The 27,760-nt window shown below is 38.0% G+C and overlaps 3 protein-coding genes and 1 pseudogene across 3 annotated transcripts; 3 read left to right on the forward strand and 1 right to left on the reverse strand.

Moving 5' to 3' along the window:
• Positions 1-1,013: 1,013 nt before the first annotated feature.
• Positions 1,014-16,514, reverse strand: LOC149040479 (A disintegrin and metalloproteinase with thrombospondin motifs 20-like). Its single transcript, XM_089181428.1, has 16 exons — positions 16,133-16,514; positions 15,670-16,031; positions 14,678-14,837; positions 12,006-12,199; positions 10,321-10,404; positions 8,656-8,780; positions 7,948-7,988; positions 7,459-7,564; positions 6,801-6,944; positions 6,280-6,424; positions 6,017-6,121; positions 3,055-3,197; positions 2,742-2,805; positions 2,504-2,624; positions 2,281-2,417; positions 1,014-1,636 (listed from the first exon to the last, which is right to left on the reverse strand). The coding sequence occupies exons 1-16, from the start codon at positions 16,212-16,214 to the stop codon at positions 1,583-1,585; spliced, it is 2,067 nt and encodes a 688-aa protein (XP_089037554.1). The 5' UTR covers positions 16,215-16,514; the 3' UTR covers positions 1,014-1,582.
• Positions 16,515-16,910: 396 nt separating this feature from the next.
• On the forward strand, positions 16,911-26,257 carry LOC113667790 (uncharacterized). The gene is made up of 4 exons (XM_089181435.1): positions 16,911-17,318; positions 25,403-25,495; positions 25,693-25,723; positions 26,139-26,257. Exons 1-3 carry the CDS (start codon positions 17,058-17,060, stop codon positions 25,714-25,716), a joined length of 378 nt encoding a protein of 125 aa, XP_089037561.1. The 5' UTR covers positions 16,911-17,057; the 3' UTR covers positions 25,717-25,723; positions 26,139-26,257.
• LOC149040480 (uncharacterized) lies at positions 18,076-18,838 on the forward strand. Its single transcript, XM_089181437.1, is given in 1 exon segment — positions 18,076-18,838. A coding segment is annotated over 1 exon segment (561 nt). The 5' UTR covers positions 18,076-18,144; the 3' UTR covers positions 18,706-18,838.
• LOC149040481 (uncharacterized) lies at positions 18,835-19,593 on the forward strand (annotated as a pseudogene).
• Positions 26,258-27,760: the final 1,503 nt, after the last annotated feature.

The raw sequence follows: 27,760 nt of genomic DNA on the forward strand, positions 1-27,760 counted from the left end.
TGTATTTCATTGCAAGCCCTTAGCTCTTTATTGTTCCTTTACAATTGCATGTTTTTGTTTTCTGGGCTGTCCTTTTCCTTGCCGTTTTTTCACTCTCCCCGATGAACCAAAACGCAATGTGAAGATATTTTCTGGTGATCTGTTAAATATATAATGCATGGGAACCTCCCTCATTTCATGGACAACGACTGCTTTCCAGCGTAACACAAATGTTACTTGTTTTCATGTGATCATCCTTCGTTTCAACAGTTGTTTAATCATGATGAAAACCAAATTCTACAAAAATACGAACGACTATTTATTGTACATTTTTGATCCCATATTTCATGATTATTTCTCTTTTAATTGTTTAGTTGAGACGGAAACGGGAACCATGGCAACTGGTAGGGCAAGTGATTCAGCTCTTGACAAACCACTGAGCGACGAGCGTAGAAAAGAGTAAAACGGGACCTTGTAAGAGATATGGATGTAGACGAAGTTTTACTAAATGGGCTTGAAAGCATTTGAATAGCCTTCCTCTAGCTTGAGAGGCAGGGAGCATTTAAAATATGTCAGCCAAATAATTCTGCTGTAATGTGATATAGACAAGTTGGAGGGGAAAATATAAGTTTTCTTCACAGAGTATCGATAAGTAAGACTATTAATAAACGTCTGTATCATAAAGTACAGGCATGCTTATACGTTTTTGAGTGAACTGAATCTCTAAGTTTCATAAATTTATGTAGACAATCGCTTTTATTTTCAAATTCTATCCTTAGTTGCGTAAATGTGATCTTCCGGCTGACGGTAGTCCTGAAAAGGTCTGTGACGGTTAGAGTGAAAAGTAAAAACTGCCTATAGGATTTCTAAGCTTCTTAATCGTGCCATTGAATACGGAAGAATGTTTTACTCAAGTGTAACGCTGGGGACATGCCATATGAGACCATGGAGGGTTACAGTTCGACACTGGAACTTTTGAATCGTGAGAGTTTCCATTCCATTTCGCTTCGGAGAGAGTACGAAAAACAAACAACTTTTCAAAGGCGGATTTATTGTTAAGTATCAAAAGAATAGCTGTTTATTGTTCGAGACCAGAATTTTCGACCATCTTCAGTTATTATAAGGCGACGTCGAAAGGTTACATAGTCAAGGAAACATCAAGCTCATCGAGCTTTGGACAAATCTGCGTCACTACAGGTATATACTGTTGTCGCTTCAGATATATATAACATTTGTCAAAAAAGACGTTTCAGTCTACCTTGCACTTTTTTTTCTAGTACTGTAAAACAAGGTCCGAAATCGGGAGTACCATGGCTGCTTTAAAAAATGTTTTTTCTAATCGTCATATGGTACATTTTGGTCACCAGAAAAATTTAAGATACAAAAAAGTAAATACATTTTTTTTTCCTCTAAGATATTCCTATCTCTAAATGATCACCAGCTGAGTATAAAAGAGTATAATGAAAATGTTACGGACGTTTCATTTGTTAAGGGGCTGATTGACACAAAAACCATCCAAAACATGCACTACAAGTTAATCGCCTGCTGGCGAAATTCTGTTCAATGGCCTCTTTCAATGCTTCCTCCATTAGCAGACTGCGTATCATTTCAAATGGCTTGTTCCTCCTTGTGTTCTGCTGCCTTTTGGGAAGTTTATCTACATTGTTCAAAGCCAACAAAATAAATATCGTAAGTTGCACTTAATTAATATTTCTTACAACAGTGATTTATGAGAAATACAAAACTTTACTTACTCGATTAAAACTTACTGATAAACCTACTTTAGATTTAGCTTTTTAACACGTTTTAATCAAAAGCATCCCTAGTGTGATCAAAAAAAAAAAAGATACAGTATGCTTGAAAACACTCAACTCAACAGAATCCTTATTTTATCCCTGACATACTCTTAGTTGAGTCAATCAGCATAGTGTACTCTTAAACCCAATCTATGAGCGCTTTCCACCATCAAATAATATCAAAAATTGTAGTCTTATCGTTTCGTTATCATGCCGTCGTTGTCGTCGTTACCGAGGCACTTTCGTATTGATCATCGTTTGTCGTTATGCTCCCTTCGTTTTTATCTTCGTGGCATCGTCTTTTCAGTATTTGTTTGTCATCTTCATGTTCCCGACTTTGTCACGTCGTGGCATCTTCGTGAAGATCGTTCGTTTTTCGTCGGTATGGTCTCGTCCTCGTCGTCGATACGCTCTCGTCGTCTTCGTCACAATGAAATCGTTTATTTCGTCGTTGTGAAGTCGTCGTTAACTCGTATATCACATTTTTGTAAAATGTGTAGCTTACCAAACATTTTCCATCCACGCAGATGTCTGTGGTCTCTTGATTACAAGGGGTCCCATCAATAACTTTGTCCTTCAGTTTGAAATAAATTACAGTGCCAGCCATGCGGCAGTACAGCTTGCATTGATTTTCTTTGCGAACTGTATCAGGACAATACATACAGCCAGTTAGAAAAGAACTGGTACAATTAGAAACTTCATAGACGTAACGTGAAGTTCTCACTTACTTCCAGCATATTTTGGCAGCCACTGAGTCGGTCTGAAACTCCTCGACCCAATACTCACACGTCGCCCAAGCGTATTCGCACATTGCAAGGCTCGGAAATCCGGTGACCCTGGTGGACATTCCTACCAATATAACAAACCAACAACACTTGCGTTAAGCTGAAGGGCACAAGGCAAGAACGACTGCCTATCAATAAGTGGAAACACTCAATGAAATAAATCACATTACAACATTCTTACCTGAGTATTGCATGACACAAAACGTTTTCGTTTTCCAACGCAGTATTTACCTCCATTTTCTGGGCTGAAAAATAAGATAAAGGTCCATTGTCCTTTGATAACAAGTAGTTTTGAAATATCAAAACATTCTAAAACTGCATAACATGGCAAGAATTATGTTCCAAGCCAAAGTCCTATTTCTCTTTCTATTACGGGCAAAGTGAACATCGGCGTCCGCTTATCGCTAATGGAAATTGTGCGTGACATAAGTAACTAAGCTAAATGGCACGATAAGAGTTTCGTGATTAGATGAGGTAATTAGTTGGGTACTTACATTGGTTTGTTACACTTTCTGTATGCGAAGGAAACCCCTCCTCCACATTTTCTTGTGCATTCATTGAAGGAACCCCATGGTCCCCAGCCACCGTCTACTGGTTTTAATTTTCGTTTCATCACACACTGACCTTTGATGCACCACTGAGACAGGTAAAAAAACAAAAACCTTCACATCAGCAATTGAAGTGTCCTATGTAGCTGATCTTTGAGACGTCACAGACTGACGGCTAGAGAAGGAGAATAATGTAAGCAACCCTTTCGCGTCACGATACAACACCTTCCGTCACTCATATCCAACATACATTACAAACTATTTTCCGGCAAAGGTGACATAATTAAACATCCCACTGATAGCAGTGTTAATGCAAGCATGGTCATAAATGAATTTACATAGCCCCGTGCGACTCTGTTATTTTCTCTTTGCAATATTGTAATGTTCATACTAGTCAGTAAACTAAGAAATTTCAGTTAACAATTATTTTTGTTAAATTCCATTTAAGTAGTCGAGCTTCTTCCATGGTCCACCTCGAGTGAAGAGTTAAAGATAGCTCACTTAATTCTACACCCTCGTTATGGAAAAATTTAAAGGAAGACGGTTTCTTTTGTAATGAACCTAGTATTTATTTGTTAACGACTTTATGATACAAGTAATTATTTTTGTTGGAAAAGGTTGTGAAGTGTTAAAAGGTATAAGGTGTAATCCCGTGATAAGTGTCTATTGAAGAAAGTTCAGTGATTCTTAAAGCGTGAAGCGATTCGACTTTTTGTGTGGGGGTTGTTAACGAGAATATCACCGTGAAAACCGCTCGTAATAGAAGCAATCTAAAGATTATAACATAACAAAAGAGATCTGAAAAAGAAGTTGGCTTGTTGCAAAATCACAAATTTTATGAGAGAGGGAAGGAGCGACGCAGTATTAATCTTTGGTGTCCTTTCAATGCGCATAGACTAGTATTACAAGTATAAGTTGCCTGGGTAACTACGTTAGAACTTTCTAGACTAAGAAATCTGGTGTACTAAAAGTGAATAAATATTTTTTATTGCCATAATTCTGATTACATAACGGGAGGGTTAGATGTCCTAACGAAGGGTATGATAGGACCTTCCTTTAAGTCCCTAGAAGGAACAAGAAGTTTTTGCGCAGCACTTCTAAGTAAGGAACAATCTGCCGCCATCTAATTGGCCTAATTAGAAGACAACTCTCCCTGCGAAACATCCGTCCCGTTGTATATTATGTTACACCAGAAGAAAATAATGGGTTTATTATTTTCTCCTGGTTAAATATGAACGTGTTTGACATGGAAGAATTTGTATCCGCTGCAATATTAAACTTAACCCGCTTATGATTTTGACCTACGACCCTGTTATGTGGGCAACATTGAGAGCGTACAGTTTTAAAAGGATATGAAATGTATGTAAACTACTTGTAGCCAACGAAAACAGCTTTTGGTTCAAGTAATATTAATTGTCGCAAAGTTTGCACGATGTAGATACAAGTTTAAAATATCGTGTTTTTGAAAGATTGAAGAGGTATCAATTTGTCACTAATTAAGAGATTTATTTTGAAAGGTCTTCGTTTAATAGGATTATCTTTAATAGAACTGAAAAATCATCTTCAAACAAGAGGATATGCTCAGATCTTGAGAGCATAGGAAAAATGTCCGAACGACTGATATGTTTTCTGAGTAAATTGGTGTATTCGATACAGTCAACACCTTTGTGGTTTTTCACTCTAAAATAAAATCGGAAATATTCTGAGGGAAGAACGAAATGCGAACATTTCATTTGTAGAAAGCGATGACAAACAAACAACAGTATTTAAATATTAACAGGCAAATTAAGTTGAAGAAATCAAGTTGGTAACCGGTGAAAATCAAAACGTAGAAGAGAAAATAACTCAAACACGGGTATCTGATGATAAAATGATAACATAACAAAGGAACATATCATTTACAAAGATCTAGTAAGATCTGTAGAAATGAGTTCTAGTAATTTGAGAAAATGTCTAAAATTGTTTTTTGATGACAGAGAGCTGTTTTGTCAGTACCTTCGTCTATCACAAACTTAACAGTAAATAAGCGATCCCTATTTGCGAATCTTGAGAAGGTCGTGCGCGGTCTGTCGCTATCTTCACCATCCCACGCTATTCTTAATCTGTCTTGATGAAATTAATATTTTTGCAGTTGCCTATTCCTCCAAACTAATACATCACTTTTTTCTCCTCTAGGGTTAGATAGCACAACACACACAAAAACGGCAGTTATCTCGACACGGTCAAAATAATTTAAGGAAAGTCAAATCGAAGTATTTTTGAAACATTTTTTTTACAAGAAAAAAATCATCAGGACATTTCGTATACGACCGGGAACATCAGACAACCAACGCACGCGAAAAATTGGTTGGTATGTACAAAGTTTACGGGAAGTTCACAGATGGTTGATTGCGTTAAGTAAGCGATGATCCTCAATTACAGCCTTCTCATGATTAGGCTTAGTTTATGACAGCATGTTTCGACGGATTCGATTTGGTAAACGTCACTTAAGGAACGTGTTAATTGTTAGAGTACTAAAGGTGCGCGTGAGTTTCAATTGGAAAAAAAGCATGTGGAATGGACTAACAAACGAGGGAAACTGGAAGTGTTCCATTCCAGTGGGTTAAGTTTCTGTAAACTCGTAAGCCAAGAGATTATAAACTGTTTTTAATCTCTTTTGTAAACGAATTCGTTGTCACAAGTCATCTACGTCGAGATTTGCGAACTTAAAATGTTGGGTTGACCACAAAAGACAAAATTTGTTTCTGAGGCTTGGGAAGATACCAAAATAGATAAGCATATAGATATGCATGTAGAGTCTTCTTTCAGTTAAGATCATTATCAAAGAAATGATATTGTAATGATGGAATATCAAACTCTCAATACTAGCACAGACAGAGATCTATGACGGTAAGTTTGGAGAATTTACCTTCCTTTTTGCGCACGGCGTTCCATCTGCCCATGGCATGTGATGGGTGGAGCAGCCTTTTCTTTTCCCAATCATCTTGACGCACCACAGGCGTCTGCAAGGTTCCTTATAGAAAATGGAGAGGAACAGAAGCTAAGGCACAGTGCCTCGCGAACAAAATCTTAAATATTCTTTGCAAATCCTTGCCTTGCGTATACTTTTCACAAGAAAATATTGAGAAAACTTCCTACAAAAGGCTAAAATTTTTTGTCAACATTACGTACCATATATGGACAAACCCTGGATTCCTCTCCAAATATCAATTGGCATTGTTTGTCCACGCTGTACATTTCTCCCGGCAGAGTGTCATGATACTTCGATTGATTTTTTTCATTAGGCTTATTTTCTAGGCAAGATCCATACCCTAATCTGAAACAAAGACGATTGCAAGGTAAGTAAGTTACAGCTACAAACAGATCAATGAAGCTTCTCTATTCAGGAGACACTTCACGAGTTTACGGGTCCAGCACGGGTTTACTACGAACCAACATAATGACCAGTTAGCTCAGTTGGTAGAGCACTACTCCAGTATCGCAGAGATCATGGGTTCAAATCCCGTACAGGCTTGAAGTTTTTTTAGGCCTTACTTTCAGGACTGCTAAAGAAGTGTTCATTACTGCGAAGATCACTTTTAGATTTATTTCCTTATCCGCAGTTTACATATATGATTGTCATATATTCACAGTCATTTATTGTCGCAACCGACATGTTAAAGCATTAAACTGAAACTAGTTTTGTTACTTACTCTAAGAACCTTGTGATCTTTTCTCGGCTGCAGCTTGACCAAGACCACGGTTTGGTGTCAAAGCTTAATGGCTGGGCCATCAGATGCTGATCTCCCCTGCTCCGTGTGCATAGGTTGTTATCTCCATCATGAGGAAGACTGAATCTAATGTATTGAAAGAAATAGGTAAAGGTAACAGAGGTCAACTCAGTTGATACAACGAACCTTTAAAGGAGGAAGTGGATAGGTTGAGATGAATGGGAACTTAAAGTAAAGAGACAGGGGGAGGACAAGATGAAACGCAGGTAGAGGCAGAAGAAAGAGTGGCGGAGAGTTGAAGGGGAGATAGGGAGAAAAAGAAAGGGTTCTAAGGGAGGTGGAGAAGGAGAAGGAGGAAAAGGAGAAGGAACAAAGGAGGAGATGGAAGAGGGGGGAGCTAGAGAAGGACAACACCGTCTCGCCAGCATGGAGGGTGCTTTCCATGATTGGAAAATGCTTCAACTGTGTCGGATGTATTTGAATTTAAGGAAGCATAGATCTTTACCATTTTCTGTGTTGACCTCATCTTCCCTCAAGAGGTGTGAGAAGTATGTTATAACATAAGCTGTGAGTTGTTTCAGCCTCCTGACTGAACGTTCTCTCTTAAATTCAAATTCTCTTTAAAAATTTGTGAACTTACAGGTGACCCAGTTCGTGTGCTATTGTATAAGCTGTGCTTAGTCCATTGTCCTCTGCCAAGGAGCAACTCCTTGGTGCTTGGCATATGGTTCCAAGCTCTGATAAACCTGGAATAACAAAGACATCAGTACACCTTAGCAGGAATGATAACACAGAGAACAACAAATTAAGGGGGTATTGTCTCCACAGATACTTTGTGGTAAGCACAACTTTATCATTGATCGACAATTGGGTCGACTGCGGAAAAAGAAGCCTGCGAACAGGCCCAGATGATTAAAGCGATAAAAATATAATAATAATAATAATAATAATAATAATAATAATAATTAGTGCTTGCTCGCAAGCTGCGCAAAAGGGTGTTTGGCTCCCGTGATCTGACAACTTCGACCAATATCGCTGTGTACCACCAATGTTTAATGCTCCTTCTTAAAAGGAAAACGAGCTCATTTGTCACTGGCGAGATTTCTTAAATGTTGTAAGTTCAGATTACCTAATGTGTCACACTTTCCGGGCGATCTGCAGATATCTCTCCTTAAAAAAAACCAAAGTAAAACAATGAGTTGATCAGCTGCTGAGGAAAAGTTATTACAGCTAGTTCATACAAACATAATGTTAAAGCTAATTAAGACAGTTTTAGCTTCGTGTCTCGTAAGCTCTTCTAAACTCCAGGACATGTAAAATCTCGTAAATCGAGCTTCTCTTTTTCTTATTCAGCTTTTTCTTTACACTTCACTTTCCGAACACTTCTCACGTTTCTGGTATGTTACACTTGTTTTCGGAAGTTTTGAGCCTACTGCTTGCGTTTAACAACGCTTTCCATCGCGTCTCTTTAGTGTTCTTCGGCGCTTTGTACCAACATAACCTTTTCTTTCCCTCTTTTTCTTTCTCTTTTAAACCTTTTTTTTTCATGTTTCAGGTGCTTTGCGAGGGCGACGGGTGTGTTTTCAACCAGTACATCATTCACTCCGTTTAGTGCCAGCCAAATGTTTTACTCCGGAAGAGCAAGGAATGTTTGTGTTTTTTCATGTTACCAACGCGGCTGCTCCGAGTGAAAGAACTGCTCGCGACTTTTTTTTTTCTTTGCATGCAAAATTTCCCTGTCCTTCTCCAAGTCTGTACATGCTCTTGCACATTTTAAATTCACATTTCCAAATACAAATGACCAAAATACATTCCCGATAATGACAAAAAATTTTACCTCGTTAACAAGATGGCGGTATCGTGGCGGTCAGACTGACTCTCTTCTGACATCATATGTTTCTTCTGCCAGCGGCAGAAACTTTTCAGAGTTCGCCTTGCGTCTAACGAAATATGGAAACCAGGCTGAAATCAATAAAACAGACAATCATTTATTTACGAACACTGCAAACACGTTTGGCCATTGTAAGTAGCCTATCAAACCTTTTGGTCATTTACTACAGGAGTTTCTCCCGTTTTTTGTTGAAAGTAGTGACTAGAAGCATATGCGCTTGTTACAGATGAAATAATACTTATTCGTAGTAAAGACCCCATCACTTTGGCAAATTTCCCCAGGCCAACCAGTTGAATAGGAGTGTCTTTCTTTTAATTATTTTTTTCCTCTAAGAACGTTGGAAACCCTAGTTTATCAGCTCTCGTTGCTTGCCTAAATTTTAAGATGTGCATGTTCTTAAATTCAAACAAGATGAAACATGCGATTCACTTCCAGTGCAGACGTCTTCGCAGAAGATCAACTTCCGGGATTCTTCACTGCATTTGTGGTCTGATTAAACAAAACAGGAAATCGCTCTACGGAGTTTCCTGCTGTTTATACCACTTCCTTCGTTTTCTGTGCATTGGGAAGATCTCTCACGAATTTTTTTCAGCAGCCCTCAGCGCCACGGCACAGTCGCCATTTCAATATTTTTCAATCCCAGAAACTAAATATCAATTTTCCACTCAATCAATTATACAATTTTTCTAGTTTTAACTCTGGCGGTTCGATGTTAATTCAAACAATATTCCCTGGTTACTGTTGTTCTTTCTTCTCAAATTTGCTCGAAAAGATATGGATAACGGGAGAAGAAATTCCATCTTGGTCACTCTTGGGAGTGAGGACACTTCTAAAGGGAGTTCTCATTTTGCCCGCCACTTAGGTGCAATTATGAATTTTAAGTGGTTCGTGACAGCGATGAAATGACAGTAAAAGCTCTGATTTTTAAAATTAAAATAATTCAAAATTTTTCTTCTCATAATAGATTTTAATCCTTGCTCCCGCATTGCTTTTTCTTTCCTCTTGACAAAATATCTTTAATCTTCCTATGTTTATATTTTGTGGTTTCCCTCAACTGGTGATAGTTTTACATGGTCAAAATGCAAACCGCGGGACATTACGACTGGACGTCTTTAACCCTTAAACACGTAAGAGTTAATATATAGATTTAACCAAGCCTAAAAGCGGAGCTCGCATTTTTTTTCCCGCACGTCTCAAGGGCACAACGCCTTGCCCCGGCCAGGACTAGAACCCGAGTCGTCCGACTCGGAGCCCTGTGCACTGACCGCTGTGCCCGCGATACAGTTGACCACGCATGTTAAAAGTAACACCTTGTACGGTCGTACATCCAATTTTTTTCGGCTTGATGGATTACTACTATTTTGTATAATTATGGGGCTGCGCTCTGCGAGCTCCGCTATTAGCATCTAATTTATCTTTTAAATTTCACTTCTAAATCAAGCATCAAATCACGAGAATGAAGGAAAGATCACTAACTGAAGAAGTTCTTGATTATCTAACAAATTCTCCTTGTCAGCACCTTAGGAAATGTATAGAAAACAATGCGGAGAATATGCATACTGATGTTACAGGGTAAAGGGTTAAAAGTTTGGTTTAATTTAAGATCCATACGTTCTTGGTGTCCAGGTAAGCTATTTTCACTACAACAATGTTTATAGCGCAGCCAATACTTCTGTCGCGATAAATTTGAGCAACCTGTTCAAGAAAAGAGAAAAAAAATCGTCAAGAATCTAAAAAAAATGTATTAAGAATAACAGCGAAGCCAACACAACATAAATTGCGAGCAGTTCCCTCATTTTTGCGAATTTCGTCGCGCTGGTCAAAAACAAATCAGCGATGTCTGCGCCCAGCTCGGAACTCTGAGGCCCTGGCTACATTTTTTCAAATTTTTTACGAGCATTCCCTGCTTTTTGGCGAAGTCCGTCGCACTTGTCAAAATAAAAATCAATGATGTCAGCGCGCAGCGCGGAATTCTGAGGTCCTATCATCATTTTTTTTTCTTTGACTCACGCGACGGACTTCGCTGTAAAAGAGGGTCTGCTCGCACTCTACATGCAACAAAAACTCTCAGTCTCTAGTAACGAAGAAGCTACTGTTGGAATGGTGAAACGCATGGTTTGTTTCCATTATAAATTGCGAATAAACGTAAGAAAATCGATCAGACCTCCATAACGAGCCCGTATTCTTCTGTACTCAATCATATTTCGCAGTCACTTGCCGAGCCTCAAGCCCCCTTAGCAATCGTTTTATCCCATATTTCACGCAATACGCTCTATCTCTTTCGCGTTGCACAGGAAAGGAGGAGACTACCTGCCGTTGGTTTTAAGAATACCACAAGTCTCACCAGGAATTATACAAGTAAAACACATGACACGTTCTGCGTCAGGGCTGATAGGAGGCTATCGTGGAAAAGACCGGGTATAGTGGCGCGAACAAGATCAACAAAGCAGTTCTTATTTGCTAACTTCAAACATGAGAATATAAGGTCATGCGATATTACTAATACGGAGGCAAATTGGCAAATCACGAGTGAGCGATAAACTTTGAATCATCCTCAAGAAGTCTGCGCAATTCAACGATACACTTGTTCTTAACAATTGTGCACCTCTGCTTTTTACACCTTGTGTGCGTGACAAATCGCAGAGAGATTTCAACAGTTACAAAGTGTTTTCCTCAGAGCATGATGCGCAAAGCGACTTGTAAAGGAACTACTTTTATGTTCAGTGCGCCGTGGACTTAGCTTATTTGGAGACGAGAATTCATACGAAATCTTGCACACAGACGCCTGCCAAACGAGGAATTTCAAATCTAGCTTACAGTTGTATGTGAAACGCGAAGATTTCGCGTGATGCCTCTATCTTCGCTTATCTCTTCGTTTTACTTCCTTTCTGTTACAATTAATACAAAATATTTTTTTTTGCACCAATTGATCATTGAAAAAAAAAATACTTGTGACGGATAATTCCGTAATAAACGTGTAATTTTGCGCTGTCCACAGAAGGATATAAACCGAAATATCCCTCACTATGAAAAAATATTTAAAACAAAAGTCGTTAACGCCCTAAAAAGTAGCTATTCACAATTAAAAGAAAAAACGGATCAATTTCAGTATCCTAGCAACTGCGCACCTATCCCTCCCCTAATCCAACTTTAACCAAACTTTGTCACCATTTGACTGTTATTGGGTAAGGGGGGGAGGGTAGGTGTGTCATTGCTTAATATAAGTTTGGACGTACTTAAAGAAGGTTAAAAGAAGAGAAATAATTGATAACTGATTCCGATAATATGTCACTTACCACACCCATCAGAGTAATAATGTAGCTTTCCAAATCGGCTTTGCTATCAAAAGCGTCAACCATAGTTTTATCAGCAACCACTAATGTTTCGACGAAGCTCTCACCGAGGCTTCTTTTATGTCTTTTCCTCGTATAGCTTTCATTGATGGGGCGTTGTGGCTGCCCACGTAAATGCGGGAGAGGTTTGTTGGTGTCTAAAATCAGAGTCCAAGCAGTGTCGTGTTATGGAAAATTTAGTTCAATCATTTTGCCTTAAGTATATAAAGTAATCTTGTTGGGTGTAATTACTCCAAATGCTGAGAGTTGTGAAAAGGCTCGAAGCTGAAGCCTTTGTAGGAAAATTCAAGTGAGGCCGAAGATTAAAAAAAAAAAAAAACGCATCTCCTTTTCCACAACTTTACCTGATTTACACCACCATTTATGGGTAGGAAAGACAGTTTACCTTAAAATGCTTTGGTGCATTATACACGAGAGCAAGAAGGTTAACTGATTCACAATTAGGAATAGCATGAGTTCACCACCGCTATTTACAGAGTCGCTTTTAACATCCTCATGAATCTAACGAGATCACCATTGTGATCTTGTGAAGAATCTGAGATCCTCATGCATATCATGCATATCAACAATCAATAATGGTTCTGAGACCAAGTGGAGAGCAATTTTGTCTGCATATCATATGATTACAGATATACAGTTTGTTTACGAGCTAAGAAATTATGGCGAACCTTAAGAAACAAATAAACATCATTTAAATTATTTCATAACTGTAAAGAATAGCACTTCGCAGAAGTGAAAGTAACAGCGCGCACTTAGGAGCGTACATAACAGCGCGCGCCTAAGAGAGTACATAAAATGACAGCGAGCGCACATAACATCGTGCGCACAGAAGTCAACAAAACAGCGCTCATCTAGGGGCAATACATTACAAAGTGCGCAAAGAAGTGCAATAAAAACGTGCGCAGTGCGCAAAAGAGGCACATAACTATAAGGGCATTAGAGTGTACATAACAATTTGTAAGAAGCCAACTGAGTGCAAAACTTTGAAGAACTGCGACAGAAAATTTCATCAGAAGACTTACACCTGAGTGAAAATGTCCTAAAATTCACTCAAGAAACCAAAGGCTGGCCGCACTGCTAAAAGAATTGATTGAAAAGGCATTCCTCAGCTGTTTGCCACTGGATCAAAGTGATCAAAGCGTTGCATGACAAGCAAAGGGTAATGCGTGACAAGAGGATATGATTTGCAATTAAGCATCTGACCAACGTCATTTAAAATCGATCACGAAAGCATTAATAACAAGGAGTTACGTTTCGACCGTTCGTTATTGCAGGTTAATCCTGTTTAAACGTAACATGGAATGCTCACCGTGAACACGAAGATCGTAACACTATTCAACAGAATAAATGTGGCCACAAATAATTATTGTTAATATCTTTAAATTTGACGTGACCTCATTTTTTAGGCGAGTCTGATTGAGCATTGGAGTGATACGTCAATTTCTTTATTCTTCATGCTGTGTTTATGACAAAAAGAAAATTGTAAAACAATTTGCAAATTCGCAAAATTCTTTGGTTTTCAAAGTGAAATATTAATTCAATTACATCAGGTTATGAGGTTATTTTACGTTTATCAACCGCGTTCAAGAAGCAGACCGTGAGGCTTTTAAAGAGTTCACTAATAGCAGGAGTCACCGGTTGAGCAGGAACACCGAAAAATGTGTTTATGGAACAAGATAGTATTCGGAAAATCTGAAAAATTCGTAACCTTCTGTCGTTAAGGAATGACCAAACAGAAGTGACATTTCGCCATCGCACAGAGCTTAAATACGTCTCTGCGTTCTATAACAGATGGCAATTAACCACTTGCTGAAAAGAATTGAGAGGAATTTCTTGATCCAATTTGCAGGCTGTTTCTGACGTAACACAACTGTATTTTTGCTATATTGAAGCAATAAAACGCCCTCTTTAAGAAAAAAAAGGCACTGACAAATGAAATCCAAAAGATATGGTTTTCAGACAGCCAAAACGAAAAGTAAACTTTAATGGGTTAGTTTGTTGATCGTATCGTGTCGTTGCGGGTTGACTTAAGGGAACACTGTCAAGTTTTACGTCAGAGATTTCTAAGACAACCTTGTTTCAGTGTCGACTGCGACAACCTATCCATGTCAAGTGTGCCTCAACCTCTGCAGCGTTCCCGCGCTATCACGCACACGGCAGAAAGAGACATTAAGTCGACTCGTATTAAGGTACAGTTAGCTGCGCAAAGAAACTCACCAAAATTAGAGCTTAATTTTCCTCTTTTGCAGATTTGTGCACTTATAGTAAAGCAGATGCAAGGCAAGAGTTACTGTATACATACACTCTTCGCGCGTAAAACAAACAAATCGGAAACGTCTGATTCGCTAGCAATCCAGCAAGGTTGAAAGGCGTATTTATTTGTATTAACTGAAGTCGATCTCACAGTGTCCTATCTGATTTGGCATACGACATGATGTGACGTAAAATGCACTTTTTGTCATAACTCATATCAAGGTAGATATAGAATAGTGGTACTTTGAAGCAAGATAAATTTCCTGTATTGCGGAAAACGTGCATAATTGCGGGTTGATTTTACTTCTTTTTAACCGTATTGTACGCACAGACGGATCGTGTGTAATGTAAATGAAACTTACCCACAAGTCCACACGTCGACGGAGCATTGCTAACATCGTCTCCAAGAGCAGAATGACGAAATACGATATGGAATTTCCTGAGATGCGCGTGTATTTTTGAGTTCCGTTCTTCAGCAGGTTCGACTAAATAGCGTTGGCCACTCGAGACGAACGAACCATGCTGTAGAAGGAGAGAAAGTGGACACCTTATGATCAGAATTTAACTTAAAACTATCACTCTTCAAAACAAAAATGAAAAAAAAAAAATTAAATCTACGCGCGTTTCAGGGGGATTTTACATATGCAATTCTAATGAACCCAAACTTGTTTGTTTTTCATGATTAATGTGCTTAACGGAGGAAGTGGTTACTCGACATTCTTTTGACTAATTAAATACCCATGTACCAGCGGTTTTATTATAATAAGAACAATGTAATTATTTTTTTCATATGTATATTTGAAGTTGCACAAGGTGTCGCCACTAAGACGGGAACGCGTGAGTTGCGAAAAATTGCTAGTATTGATTTCCATGGGGTCATTACCGCATGAAACCACTTCCGGTAGAATTGTAAACCCAAAAATCTGAAATGGCAACCTCAACTAACCCGATCCCTTGAAAAAAATGTTTTTCAAAATTATCCTCTTCACAGGACTAACCAGTGTAAAGAGTTTTCAACTCAGTGTTTATAAGCTTGTCAATTTACATGTCCCTGGCTGAAAGTCGGTCGGACAGGCCCCGTTAATCGAGTACATAAATAAAAGACTATACCGCTATCGGTCACAAAATGTTAATTTCTTCTAAATGTTTTCATCACATGGATGAGAATCACATGGAACTGTTCTAAATCGAATTAAAATTACGGAGCGGTGAGCGGTAAGGAACAGGAACACCGCGTGAGCGTTACAGTACGTTCACAGCGCTGCGCGGTTGTATAAAACAAATCTATGGAAATCAAAGCGCGAATTAAAACATCAATTATAACAACATATGTAAACAGGACAAAGGTACTTACAAGTCCGTTGCACAAATTAAACACGGCAGTAGAATTTGGCTCTCCCTGGATTTCCCCACGATAAAAACAGTGCTGCAAATTCCCAGTGAATGGAAGTCTCCTAAGATCACTGTAAATATGCTCTACATTAAGTGCAGGCGATATAAAGCTCGCGTCGCGCTCCAATCGGAATCGAAAAGTTTGACCAAACGCAGCAAGTCTATAATAAACTGTGGCCATCCCCCATCCGTTGTGTTCGTATCTAACAAAATGTTTGTTAAGCGGATGGCGTTTTCCGAGGCGATTCACTCGCTCTACGATTGTCATCTCATACTCAATGCGACCATTGTTGTTGGAGATACCTCTAGGTAACGGCGTGCGACCTGTATCGGAGAAAAATCCAAGGTAATTGTTATAAACACACTAAGAACTGAGAGTTTCGACTTACGCTTAGCAGCGTTAAAACGTAACAATTTCCACTCACCTTTTGCATATTTCTTGTGTGTCGCTGCACAAATTTGCTGAATTAGAAGAACTATTAATACACTGCAAGATATTCTCTTCATGGTTCAAGATTTCGGAGATTTGGAGTTGTGCCCTTGATTTGCGGGGACTTTCTCTGGAGTGTTTTGTTAGACAGGACTTCAAGGAACGCTCACGGTGACTAGAGAATTGACCAATTACTGGCCAGCTCGTCGATAGCGACGTTATGTGTGATGACATATATCACCTGGTGAGAATAAAGAAGTTCTTCATAACAAATCTGTATTTTATTCTTTACTGGGATACCTGTGGTAGCCCAGTCATAAAACGCCTTTGTTTTTTTGTCGTTTTTTTTTTCCTCCGCCACAAAATGGAAAAATTGCGCAATCGTACCCAGTGGTCATAGGGCCCTCAACACCAAGGCAACTAACTGTGATCCAATGAGGTTGAAAGTGTTCACATGCTGATCACGTGTGTTATCTTGATGATGATCGACGTTGTCATGGACAGGAGAGGGCCGGGTCACATGACGAACCACGAGATTTTTGCTTTTAACCCTTTAACTCCCATTAGTGACCAAGGCAGAATTTCTCCTTACAATATCAATACAATATCAACCAGATAAGTGATGAGAATAGAGAAAAATATCAATTTGGGGATAATACGGTGATCCAATAATAAATTCTCTGAACTAACACTGTAAGAATTGTGTGGTTGACGGTAAGGAGAATGACAAATTTGATCTGGGAGTTAAAGGGTTAAAACTCTTTAGTCAGCCACTTTGTATTTGTTCTAGGGTTGTTGTTTTGGCGATGGAGGTGTCACGTTTTTGGTTTACGATTACCTGGAGCTTTACCTTGAGCGGTATTTTTGGAGCGGACTGATCGAGTCGCGAGCGCTTGAAAGTCTTGTATGCCTTGAAAGCTATGAAAGCCTCGTATGCTAAGTATGCCAATGTCCTAGTTGAAAAACGTACACTTGTTGAAAAAAGCAAAATCTTAAATCTGAAATTAAACTGCATATATTCTATGCAATCTATTAAACAACACTACTACCGTGAGACTGAAGAACAAAATTCTAATGGATGCAAACTGCTTGTGAAGAAAGACGCCATGTTGAATTCACTTGATGCCCAGGAACGTAGCTACGATAACAGTACGAATGGTATTAATTTCACGATCAGAAAGGTGGATCTTATGTTTGTTTTTATTGTAGTGGTAGGGGTATTCTTTTTTAATAAATACGTGATCCAAAATCCTGCGTCTTTTGAGTATAATGTTATAATGTTATCTTTTGTTTACACAATTGTCTTGTGGGCTAATTTCTACGTAAAGTTGTTGATGTCTCCAACAAAAGCTACCGTGAATAGCTTCGATGAATGTAAAGTCTTTGAGAAAGCTACTCAGTTATCCGTTATTGTATATGATAATAAGCTTAATGATAGCAATGATGAAGCATTTTCAACAAATACAGTCTGTTACTGTAGATCTCGATACAACAAATTTGTTTATTTTAATCGCCCTCGTACACATAATATTCGTGTTTATGATCGTGAGCCCAGAAGAATACCAAAGAAAAGAATTTCACGTATTTGAAGAAATCCTGGAAGGTAAGACGTTTACTTCGAACCTACATCAGAAAAAGCATACCAAAGTCTTCCCGAATGCATCTTTTTACAAATAAAGCTCGTGAAAAAATATATGCACATGGAATCAGATGCGAGAATTAAGGAACAACGAAATATCCCTCTTCTGCAGTAAGGAGAAAATATCGAAAGTCTAACAAATACAGGATACTGAAAATGCAAAACCAAAATCCACATGTAATAAAAAGTCAAAAGCCAAAGCATTCGAATGCATGGAGGTCTGATTCAGTACCAAATGTTTATAAAAATATGAATCACAGGGTAAATTGTTGAAGTCCAATCTGTCTGGGGATATAGAAACAAACCCTGGTCCTGTTATTAATTCTGTTAAAACAATTAAAGCTCCTTTCAGTCAAGACAATGTGGCAATGTTTGGGTTAAATGTTGGTACACAATGTGTAGGGGGGGGGGATGGTATTGTATTCTCAGTAGACTTGGTAAATATCATGAACATTGAAAATGAATTGTATTCTGGTCTATCTAGTCTATTCAGGTAATTCTAGTTACTGTTAACAGATGTACCTGAAATGATAATGGTTTTTGATATGAATTATCAGCTTCAATATAGTCCAAGCTATACTAGTACTATACATGGTACTTGTGAAGTACAAGATTTCAATTATTGTATGTCATTTGCTAATGCCATGCAGGCTTTGCTAGGACAAAATTACAATTCCTTTTTTTTAACAATCCTTAGTACTACAGTAGGTTTTTACTGTAATGGTGATGTTAAGTTTAAGATATTTGATTCTCATGGTAGAGATTCATATGGTATGCCCCATCCTCAAGGAACTTGTGTGCTGTTGGAAGTTAACACCTTAAATGAGCTGATAAACTATTTTCAAGGTCGTTATCAAAATCCAAATGTTTTTTTTGAACTCAAAGGTGTACATATTAATGAAGAACAATGTGATATGACACATTTCTGATCAACAGTTGTCAGCTGTCCCCCTTGAAGCAAATCATGCAGATGCTGATATTACAACCATTCATATTCCCTATTGTGCCACATCTTTTTGTAGCATTTGTTTTTCCATGATCAAATATTGTGGCTGACCATGCAAACAAGTGTTACAAAGAAAAACTCATGGTAATAACCATCCACTGACTATTAACAATTTCCCAAGGACTTCAAATATATGATGCAAATATTAGTAGTGCCTTTAATTTGGAGAAACAAGGCAAATTATTGCTTCAGAAGCTAATCACAGATAATACTAGGGATAATACTGGGTTTTTAATGTGGATTTCAAACTATTACTTTAGCTGTATTTTTCAGCACAATGAATAAATATGAAAACAAAAGCAAAAAGTGTTAAGTGTTTTATTATAAGATTCAGTCCTAATGGTACACTTGATATATTTGAAAAAATGAATGACATAGATATTCTTATTCAGTCATAGGGGGATATAAAACAATTCCAGAGTAAAGATGAAGAATATTGTGTTAAATTTATACGTTCAACTAATTTGTCAAATGCTGGAAGACAAAAGGTAATGGTAAAACATAAGTCTCATAATCAGAAAGAACTACATACAAAAAGGGAAAAAAAAGCTATGCACAAATGAAACCTGCCATGAAAAAAAAAGTTTTGTCTGATAAAGCAACATGGTACAAGTCAATGGATCCTGCAGAAAAAGAAAAGCTTTTATCTCACAGAGCTGAGTGGTATAAATCACTGGATCCTAAAGAAAAAGAAAAACTTTTGTTCAAATCAGCAGAGTGATAGAAATCACTTGGTTCTGTAGAAAAACAATCTTTTATGTAGCAGAGCAACTTGGTAGAAATCACTGGATACTGCACAAAAGCAAAAGAGAGCTGAAAAAGGTTTGACTTGCTTGATTCTGCACAAAAACAAAAAAGAGCAGAATGGTATAAGTCATTGAATCCTGAAGGAAAAGAAAAACTTTTGTCTGGCAGAGCAAAATGGTATAAAACACTGGATCCTGCAGACAAAGATAAGATTTTATCAAAAGTCCAAGCTAATAAGGAAGCCTATAGAAACTCAGTTCAACATGATTTAGATCACAACTTTTCAAACTAATATTAGGGAAGGTCCATATTTTTAAATTTGCTCTGTTTGTAATAGAAAATTATACAGAAAAACTGTTATCCAGTAAAAAAAACAAACGTACAACACTCAGCAAGAACTATTTACTGACATTAAGTCATTTGATGAAAATCAGTACATTTGTAACACCTGTCACACAAAAGTTTTGAAAGGGCAAGTCCCATGTCAAGCTGTATGTAACAAATTACATGTTTATGAACTACCACCAGAGTTGTCCATTCTAGAGAAACATGAACAGATACACCACAGAGAATAGTGTTTGAAAAATCAGTAGTCATGCCCAAAGGTCAACAAAGAAAGATTAAAGGTTAAATCTGTAATATACTAGTTGAATATGATCAAACATGCAATATATTACCACGTCCCCCAGAAAGATCTGGAATACTGACTGTTGAAACTGAAAAGAAAATTGGAATTTAGAGGTCATGTCTATTTTCAAGCAGTGCGCCCACAAGTAGTAGATGACAACCTTTTTTGAATTAGCTGTATGCCCCTAGCCACACTTGAGCTCACTATTTCAGTATACTATTCCGACACCCGTAGTATCACTACACTTGATCTCAAGGATCCAGGACCATCCAGGTATCCCAGTTAGCCTGCTCACAGGGTCCATTTTAAACTTAAAATTTGCGTGTTAGGAACAGCCTGCAAATTGATTTCGTTTTGACTACAAGGTGGGTTGTTTGTTTATACTGTGGTTGAGATACAACAAGCAAATTCTCATTTACGTCACGGAAATCATTACGAATTTTCACAGGACGGTTTCAATTTAGCGCTTATAGCCGTGAGTAGCGGCCTATAAAACTCAAATGAAAGGAAAGTTTATGAAAGGAAAACAGCCAAGAACTCGATACAAATCAGTGGCTTTGTTTATACACAGAGCTACCTTAAAATGTCTAGGGTACGAGAGAGTTTTGAGATGATCACAACACTCGTAATAACAATGAAGCTGATTTGAGCGACCCGATGTCTTTCAAAGCGCTGAAAAGATTGTCATAACTGCTACCGAATAATCTTCGCAACACAATAACAATCAAAACGAGTCAGAAAATTTGGATTCAAGGCAATTGAGAGCACAAATGCCTTATAAAACACCGTTTTCATCACGACAGTCGCGCAAGCAGCAGAAACTTTTTTATCTCTTCCGTTTGCTATTGACCACAAACAAAAATCAATATTTATATCACACTTCTCAATAAGCACCAGTAACTGGTGATCTACCAAGCTACGACAAATATCGCACGATCTGGAAGTCACATCAGGTCCGAAGTCTGATAAAAAGATATCAGTGCTGGTCACATCGCAAAGCTTCGGCATCACTTATAAAATTCTGAAGCGATAACAACTTATTACAACTAATAACATCATCAAGTTTCGTATTCCTACAATCGCCTATAGTGTTTGCATCATGGCGTTCCGTTAAAAAAATGGTTAAAAATTGCCCAGTTGAGATTTCTTCGTCCCACATGCAAAGATCTTTGCGGTCTAACTGTCAGCGGATTTGCGTTCCTAGACCTCCAAATTGCGTCTGTAGGTGTAGGCTCATCGCTTAAAAATTCTGTCTGTCCTTAAACCAATGTTGAATTTAACACGTGTTTCGACGACTAACGCGTAGTGAAGGCGATTTTCGGATTCATTTAAACAAAACGAAACATTCAAGAATTTAAATTGATTAAGGTGGCTCGCGTTTGCTTTGCAAAGCGCTGAAAATTTATTTGCAAAACAACCGCAGATTCTACGACTCCATAATAGCAAAAAAGCCGATTTGACAAAGCTCATAATTCTTAGAAACCCTTACAAATCGCGTTTTTCAAGTTGCGTACTACGCGTACGAACTCCAGAATAAAGATTTGGGGCCGAAAAAAAGAAAAAGATGATTTAATTGAAGCAAATTATCGTAGTTTCATAGGCTACGACGACATTTCAAGCTCTCTAAACAAAGTACCTCATGCTAGCGAATTCGCGTGTTTTCAAACCCTAAGGTTGCTCTGGTAACAAGTTTAATCTGAAGTGATGTTCTCCTCTTCCTCCAGAAATTTAGTACTTTCTTCACATCAGTTGGCAACAATTTATATTTGCCACCTTGCTCAGCTATTCATTTAGAGTTTAAATATCAAAGTTCAAATTCTCAGCATTTATCAAGTGCTTCCTCATAGAACAAGTTGGAAGCATGTAATTTTTATGCGCTCTGTAGATCCTCAACAGTGATCGCATTAAGCGCATGCCTGAAAGTATATTGATAATTTGGAGGAAATTCGATTCTTGCCAAATCTCGGATACATTATAAACAACCAAAAGAATTTCTCCTGTTTTGACATTTGTACTTTCAACACAAAGATATATTTGGTTTTAACCCCTTGCTGTCGGAAGTAATAACGTGATTTCTTTAACCCGTTGTGTAGGATGCGCTCTGGATTTCCTTCCATGCCAATCCACGCATGTGATTAAATTAAGTCTTGCAACATTGTATATCTACGATATACATCCATACCATAATTTAAATCTTACTTGATAAAGCTAGATAAGGAAAATCCACCATTAAAATCGCCATAACTAGTTAAAAAGCCTTGTCATGCACTCGGCGAGGTTTCCGTAGTTGAGTAATTAAGTAACTCTAATCCGCTCTCTGGTTTCGGTTTTTTTCGGATAGGGTCTTTTTCTTTGATTCAAAACAGTTTTACTTCTGACTATGCAAGCACTTAATTTACAGTATCCAGGTTTTCTTAACCATTCATCATTGAGTACATAAGCTCTTTGTGTAAGCTGATTTCTTAATAAGCTGAGAATTATAAGACTATTAATGATATAGTTGGATGACAATAAAGAGCTCAATTATAAACGTCGAGTAAGACACGCAATAGGCAACACCAAAAGAAACAATCATTTTTTGACGTTTTAAGCCAAGACCTACCGTTAGGAATTTACAACAGAAATCCACTTAGAATGAACCATCCACGCGCCTTGATTGGAAACTCCGTCTTTACAAGCGCAACAATTTAACGAAGACTCAGTCTGTCTTCCCACTTTATTGTTCCGGCCCCGACGATGTACATAGCGGTCAATAGCTCTTCAAAAAACGAACCAATCACTGCAAAGAATAGCCGGACAAAATGCGTCATGCGCGGACATTTCGCGGGAGGCACTTTCGCATGGTGGTGTTCATTAAAGCTTCTCTAAAGTCGATCGCATCAATGAGCTTAAGAACCGGATGAATTAAGCTTCACGTCCGGCGAAATGGTGTTTGAACGGCGAAATTCTACGGCTACATACACGCAAAGTCTATTACCCTCTTATAACATATATACTATTACTTTTAACCTTTCTATCTCCTGGCATTTGACGATCCATACTTTCATGTTTGTTTCACATTGAGTGCGTTAAATGTTTGAGATCTACCTGGAACTATCTACTCAAGACAAGATAATTCTCTAAAAATCCAGCATACCTTCGATTATAATGTGCGACATGTTTCTAGTTTTTGCATGGCCATGCGCTTCTTTCAAAACCACAACTTCATTTCCAATCCAAATCTGCTCTGATCTCCGAGAAAGAGTTTTATTATAAAAGTTCTAACTACATGTATGATGTTAAGGATAGCAAAGAACGAGATGAAAACCACCATGGGATACCAGACAAAAGTCGGCAAACTATGGTGATCAACAAAACTCAGCTTGTTTCAGGATAAAACAAAATCTTTTCGTCTGTTCAAGAAATTTTTCTTTATAAAAATATTTGAACGTGGACCGGAAATAACTTCTATCGTTCAGATAGTGTTGGTGGTATAAAACAGCTCCTCAATTTCATTCCGAAGTGACTCTATATGTGCGTGATCTCTTAACTTGCAATATGCGTGAAGTGATATTAAGCCATATTTTTTTCATTTAAAATCGCGAAAGATTTAGAAAAAAACGTAAACAAGATAACGAGAAAGAATTTACAATAACAATCCACTAAAGGGTTAATGAAAAAAACACTTAAAAGAACATTAAGGCGATTGTTCGACACTAGATGTAAGCCAAGAGGTATTTCTTATTGAAATCAATCCACTTTATGATTAATTTTCTCTTGAGGAGTAAATTGGGTTTGTTTCACTAAGTCGAATCAATTATAGGTTATTTGAAATGATCGACGCAACCTATGCGAATATCAAACAAAAAAAAAACAACAAACAAAAAGTTTGAGATTTTAAGATGAAACGTGCTGCGATGCACTCTAAAAGTTTGTTTGTGGTTTTAGGCTCTTGTCCTGAGCACGTTCGATTACTGGTGCCTACAGTTTGTTCCCTGAAAAACTAGGGTCATCCAGAAAGCTTTCAATCATTGCTGTAACAAGCAATAAAACGATGCCGTTTAAGTGATAGTTGATTAATTACAAGTGCAAATCGTCTAGTATTGGATCTTCTGATACTTCCGAGTCGAACAATCCTCCACGAAATCTTGTTTTTATTGTTGCATTTCCTTTTCAAAGACACGAAATAGTTTTACATGAATCATTGCACACGATGGAGTTCTATTTTAAAGCTCACACATCTATCTAATTTCCTATGCACAAGAATTCAAGCATTACAAAAGTGTAATATGATCATAAATATAAGACTAGTACTTCAGGGTTTTAAAATTTATATGTGTAGATTATATGATTCTGGGCGGTGTACATTGCCAGTATTATCAAAAGCTTAGGGTGGTTTCTCAGCAAGGAAAAGGGGGAGGGACTGAGGGAGGTTCTGGTAATAAGATCTGTAAACCGGTAGGGGACAGGGTTGTTTGTTTAGCACTCTCCAAGATTATCGCCCTTTCCTCTGCACGAACCACCGTCTGCCTTCCATGCAACGCCTATGAATACAGCGTGCAGTCAAAATCATGGGTGGCCTAGAATTAGCAGACGCATTTCGGCCGAATTCTTCGTATTTTAAATCCTCTGTTTTCGACTCAGCCGTTAATGAAAACCATTTTGTATAAAGTGTTTTTTTGTATGTTCAAAACTTAATATAGACAAGACTAGTGAAATTTGCGTATTCAGTTTGTAGGTGACAAATATTAAAGTTCGCTCGGAAGCTCTGGTGGATAGAGATCAATTTTATAGCTTGATATAATGATTTAAGATGTGAAGATACGGGACAAAATTAGTTACTCACTGGGATTTTCAGTTAGGCTAAGGTTAAGATTTCAACCAACAACAAACTGGCATAAAAACATGCCTGACTCGGTTTTGTAAATCCGAAAAGGAAAACCTGCAGTAGGATTTCAGGATTTAAAATGATCACAACAGAAACCTCTTCAAGCCTGACATTGAGCCTCTGAAAGAACGATTCCGATGAGTTAGGCCAATATGATATGGAAAGCTCGAGACACAGAAGATGGTGTATACATCATTATTTATACATTCACTAATTCTTCACAGAGTGATACATTATTAAGGAATATCTCTGTAAATATTGATCGTACCTTCCAAACTGCAGAAGGAGATTTCTGGTTCGGGCGAAAAGTCACCACTCTAGATTTAAAACTTAAGTCAATTTTTTTTCGTGGCTCACCGAACCTTTATTTTTTTGCAGCAAATACAGCTGACTTTTACAGACAGCCAAGTGGCAGATTTTCTCGAAGAACTTGGGGCAAAGCTTGGGGGACATTTAGCATTGTTAGACGCTGTGGACGGCCGTGATTTAAAATGGTCGAATAAGCCCAGTCTCATACTGCCATTGAGAGGAGAAGAAAGAGCAAAATTAAAAACAACATACACTTCAGTCATTATTTGTAGTTACTTGTCATCTTGTGAAATTGCAGATGTGAAATAATTTTGAGTGACATGTTGCTGAATTACTTGTGATTTTGTTCTGATTTCCAGGCGAGACCGCAGTTAATGATCTAAACAGGTAGTAAATAACTAGTATATGGTTTTTCTTTTAAATACTGTAGTGTTTGATAAAACCACTCCTTCGGTTGAATGTCGTCAATCACCCTTTAACAGGGACCGCATGGTTATGTATGCGATACAATTTATTTGGGAGCCTCCAACTGTACAAGACCTGCTGCAGTCCAGTATGTATCCATTTTATACTTCGCCACTTTTTAAAACACGTATAACTAAAAAACATCGGGTCCTAGGAGAAGTCGAAAACTGTGCTGACTCTGAATGAATGTAACCAATCAATTGATGTAACATGGCACTCTAGAGTAATGATTGAAGCGGTCTTGTGTGTTAATTTTTCAGAACAGCGCGAAGTGGCCCAAAATTTATGTTTCACTTATAGCACTAGCGAAATCATAATTTTGTTTTCTTTCTTTTTGTAGGGGCGCAGAGACAGGATAGAAACACGCGGGGCCGTCCCTTAAATAATGTTTATCAAAACAGTAACAAAAATGAGTTGTTAAATTTTTTTTTAGTCTCAACAAAGTTATCGTAATTGTTCCATTATGGTCTCCATTTATTTTGTTTTGCTTTTCGATGTAAAAACATTTTCCTAATAAGACGGATAATTTTACTTATCAAGGGCGTATGCCAGTTTTAGGCGGGCGCCTGTTTGTTTGTTTTTCTCTTGTTCTTCTCTTTTTGGAAACAAAGAAGACTAACGTAACGTATGGTAAAAATCAAAATTCGGCCAAGCACAGAGAGATATAATATCCTACGATTCTCTTCCCAACTGAGACAAAGCATTCCGTAGTATAGTTTGAAAAGTAAAAATGCAAAGGATCTGTTCGGTCCATTATTTCATAGTGAAGGAAGGAAGTTCCGAACTCTTGTAAACTTGAAGCTAGCCTGCAGTACAGGCGTCTTATTAGTATAAGTGATAACATGATTGCTAGATCAATTTGGGATAAATTAGCACGGGCAAATTTTTCATAGGATAACCAAATTGCACAAGCCCGTAGGGCGAGTGCAATTTTTGTTCTTTGAAAAATTTACGCTGGTAATCTTCCCCGTCTTTAGCACAAAATGTTGCATGAAAGTCCTCGAGAATTTTTATTCAGAGCCTATACTTTCATATCGTTTTTTGAAGCCAGACTTTTAGCCAGGTTTTCCTTTGTTTGGGTTTTTTTTAGCATTCTCCCTCAAACTCTGAATGAAAACGTCGCTTCTAGAAACCCGTTTGACGTCTGCATCTCGGTGTATTGTGCGGCATCGTACCAAAATGACAATTACCTGCAGACATACGGCTTTCTTTTGATGCTAATTGATTTTCGTGGTCGTCAAAACACTTACCGCGTTCCAAAATTATGTTTGCAAGGTGATGGTGAACAACTTGGAGTGCTTCTTTGAAGATTTCATAGGCTTTTGCACCCTTTGGTTGTAAAATCTCCAGCAACTGCTCATTTTTTTTCGATCGTATTTGCTTCACTTTTATTCTCTCTTCTTCAGTTGCGTTAAAGACATCCTCAGCTGCCATTTATAGTAAAAATGCATCTGCATCCATATCTCTTACAAGCTCCCGTTTTACTTTTCTCAAAATCTTTCTACACCCGTCGCTTAATGGTTTGTCAAGAGTTGTATCTCTTGCCCTAACAGTTGCCATGGTTGCTGGACAGCAATCATTGTACATTAACGTCTCTTAATTTTGAGCCATTGGGAATGCGGAAGCGAAGGCTCCTTGTCAGTCTCGTCACTCTGTCATATGTGCCAACGCAGACTAGTTCCGCCATCGCTGAGCACCAGCAGTCGATAGATTGGTTAAAACGTGACTAGGAAATAAAACTAAGAGATTAAAAACGATGTTAGGTTACCAAGAAGCTAAAGGTATTACTTGACTAGGTCGACGGTACATGCAAGACGTAAAGGTCCGTGGGACGATATTGCAGCAGTCAGTAACTGACCACCCTCTCCTAAGTTCATCTTTCAACAAAACGCATTTTCGAAATACAGCTCATCCCAAGTAAGTGGAACGTAGCTGATTTCTTTGCAAACACCAGAACAAAAC

This window comes from Pocillopora damicornis, chromosome 9 (assembly GCF_964200805.1).
Source record: "Pocillopora damicornis chromosome 9, jaPocDami1.2, whole genome shotgun sequence".
In the NCBI taxonomy this organism is placed as follows: domain Eukaryota; kingdom Metazoa; phylum Cnidaria; class Anthozoa; order Scleractinia; family Pocilloporidae; genus Pocillopora; species Pocillopora damicornis.

Coding starts and splice junctions, on each gene's coding strand:
- LOC149040479 (XM_089181428.1), bottom strand. CDS start 16,214: ATGAAGAGAATATCTTGCAGTGTATTAATAGTTCTTCTAATTCAGCAA. Junction 6,945..7,458: donor GCACACGAACTGGGTCACCT/GTAAGTTCACAA, acceptor TCAATACATTAG/ATTCAGTCTTCCTCATGATG. Junction 3,198..6,016: donor CGCCGTGCGCAAAAAGGAAG/GTAAATTCTCCA, acceptor TACCTGTCTCAG/TGGTGCATCAAAGGTCAGTG.
- LOC113667790 (XM_089181435.1), top strand. CDS start 17,058: ATGAAAGCCTCGTATGCTAAGTATGCCAATGTCCTAGTTGAAAAACGT. Junction 17,319..25,402: donor TTAATTTCACGATCAGAAAG/GTGGATCTTATG, acceptor ATTTTTTTGCAG/CAAATACAGCTGACTTTTAC. Junction 25,496..25,692: donor ATTTAGCATTGTTAGACGCT/GTGGACGGCCGT, acceptor TCTGATTTCCAG/GCGAGACCGCAGTTAATGAT.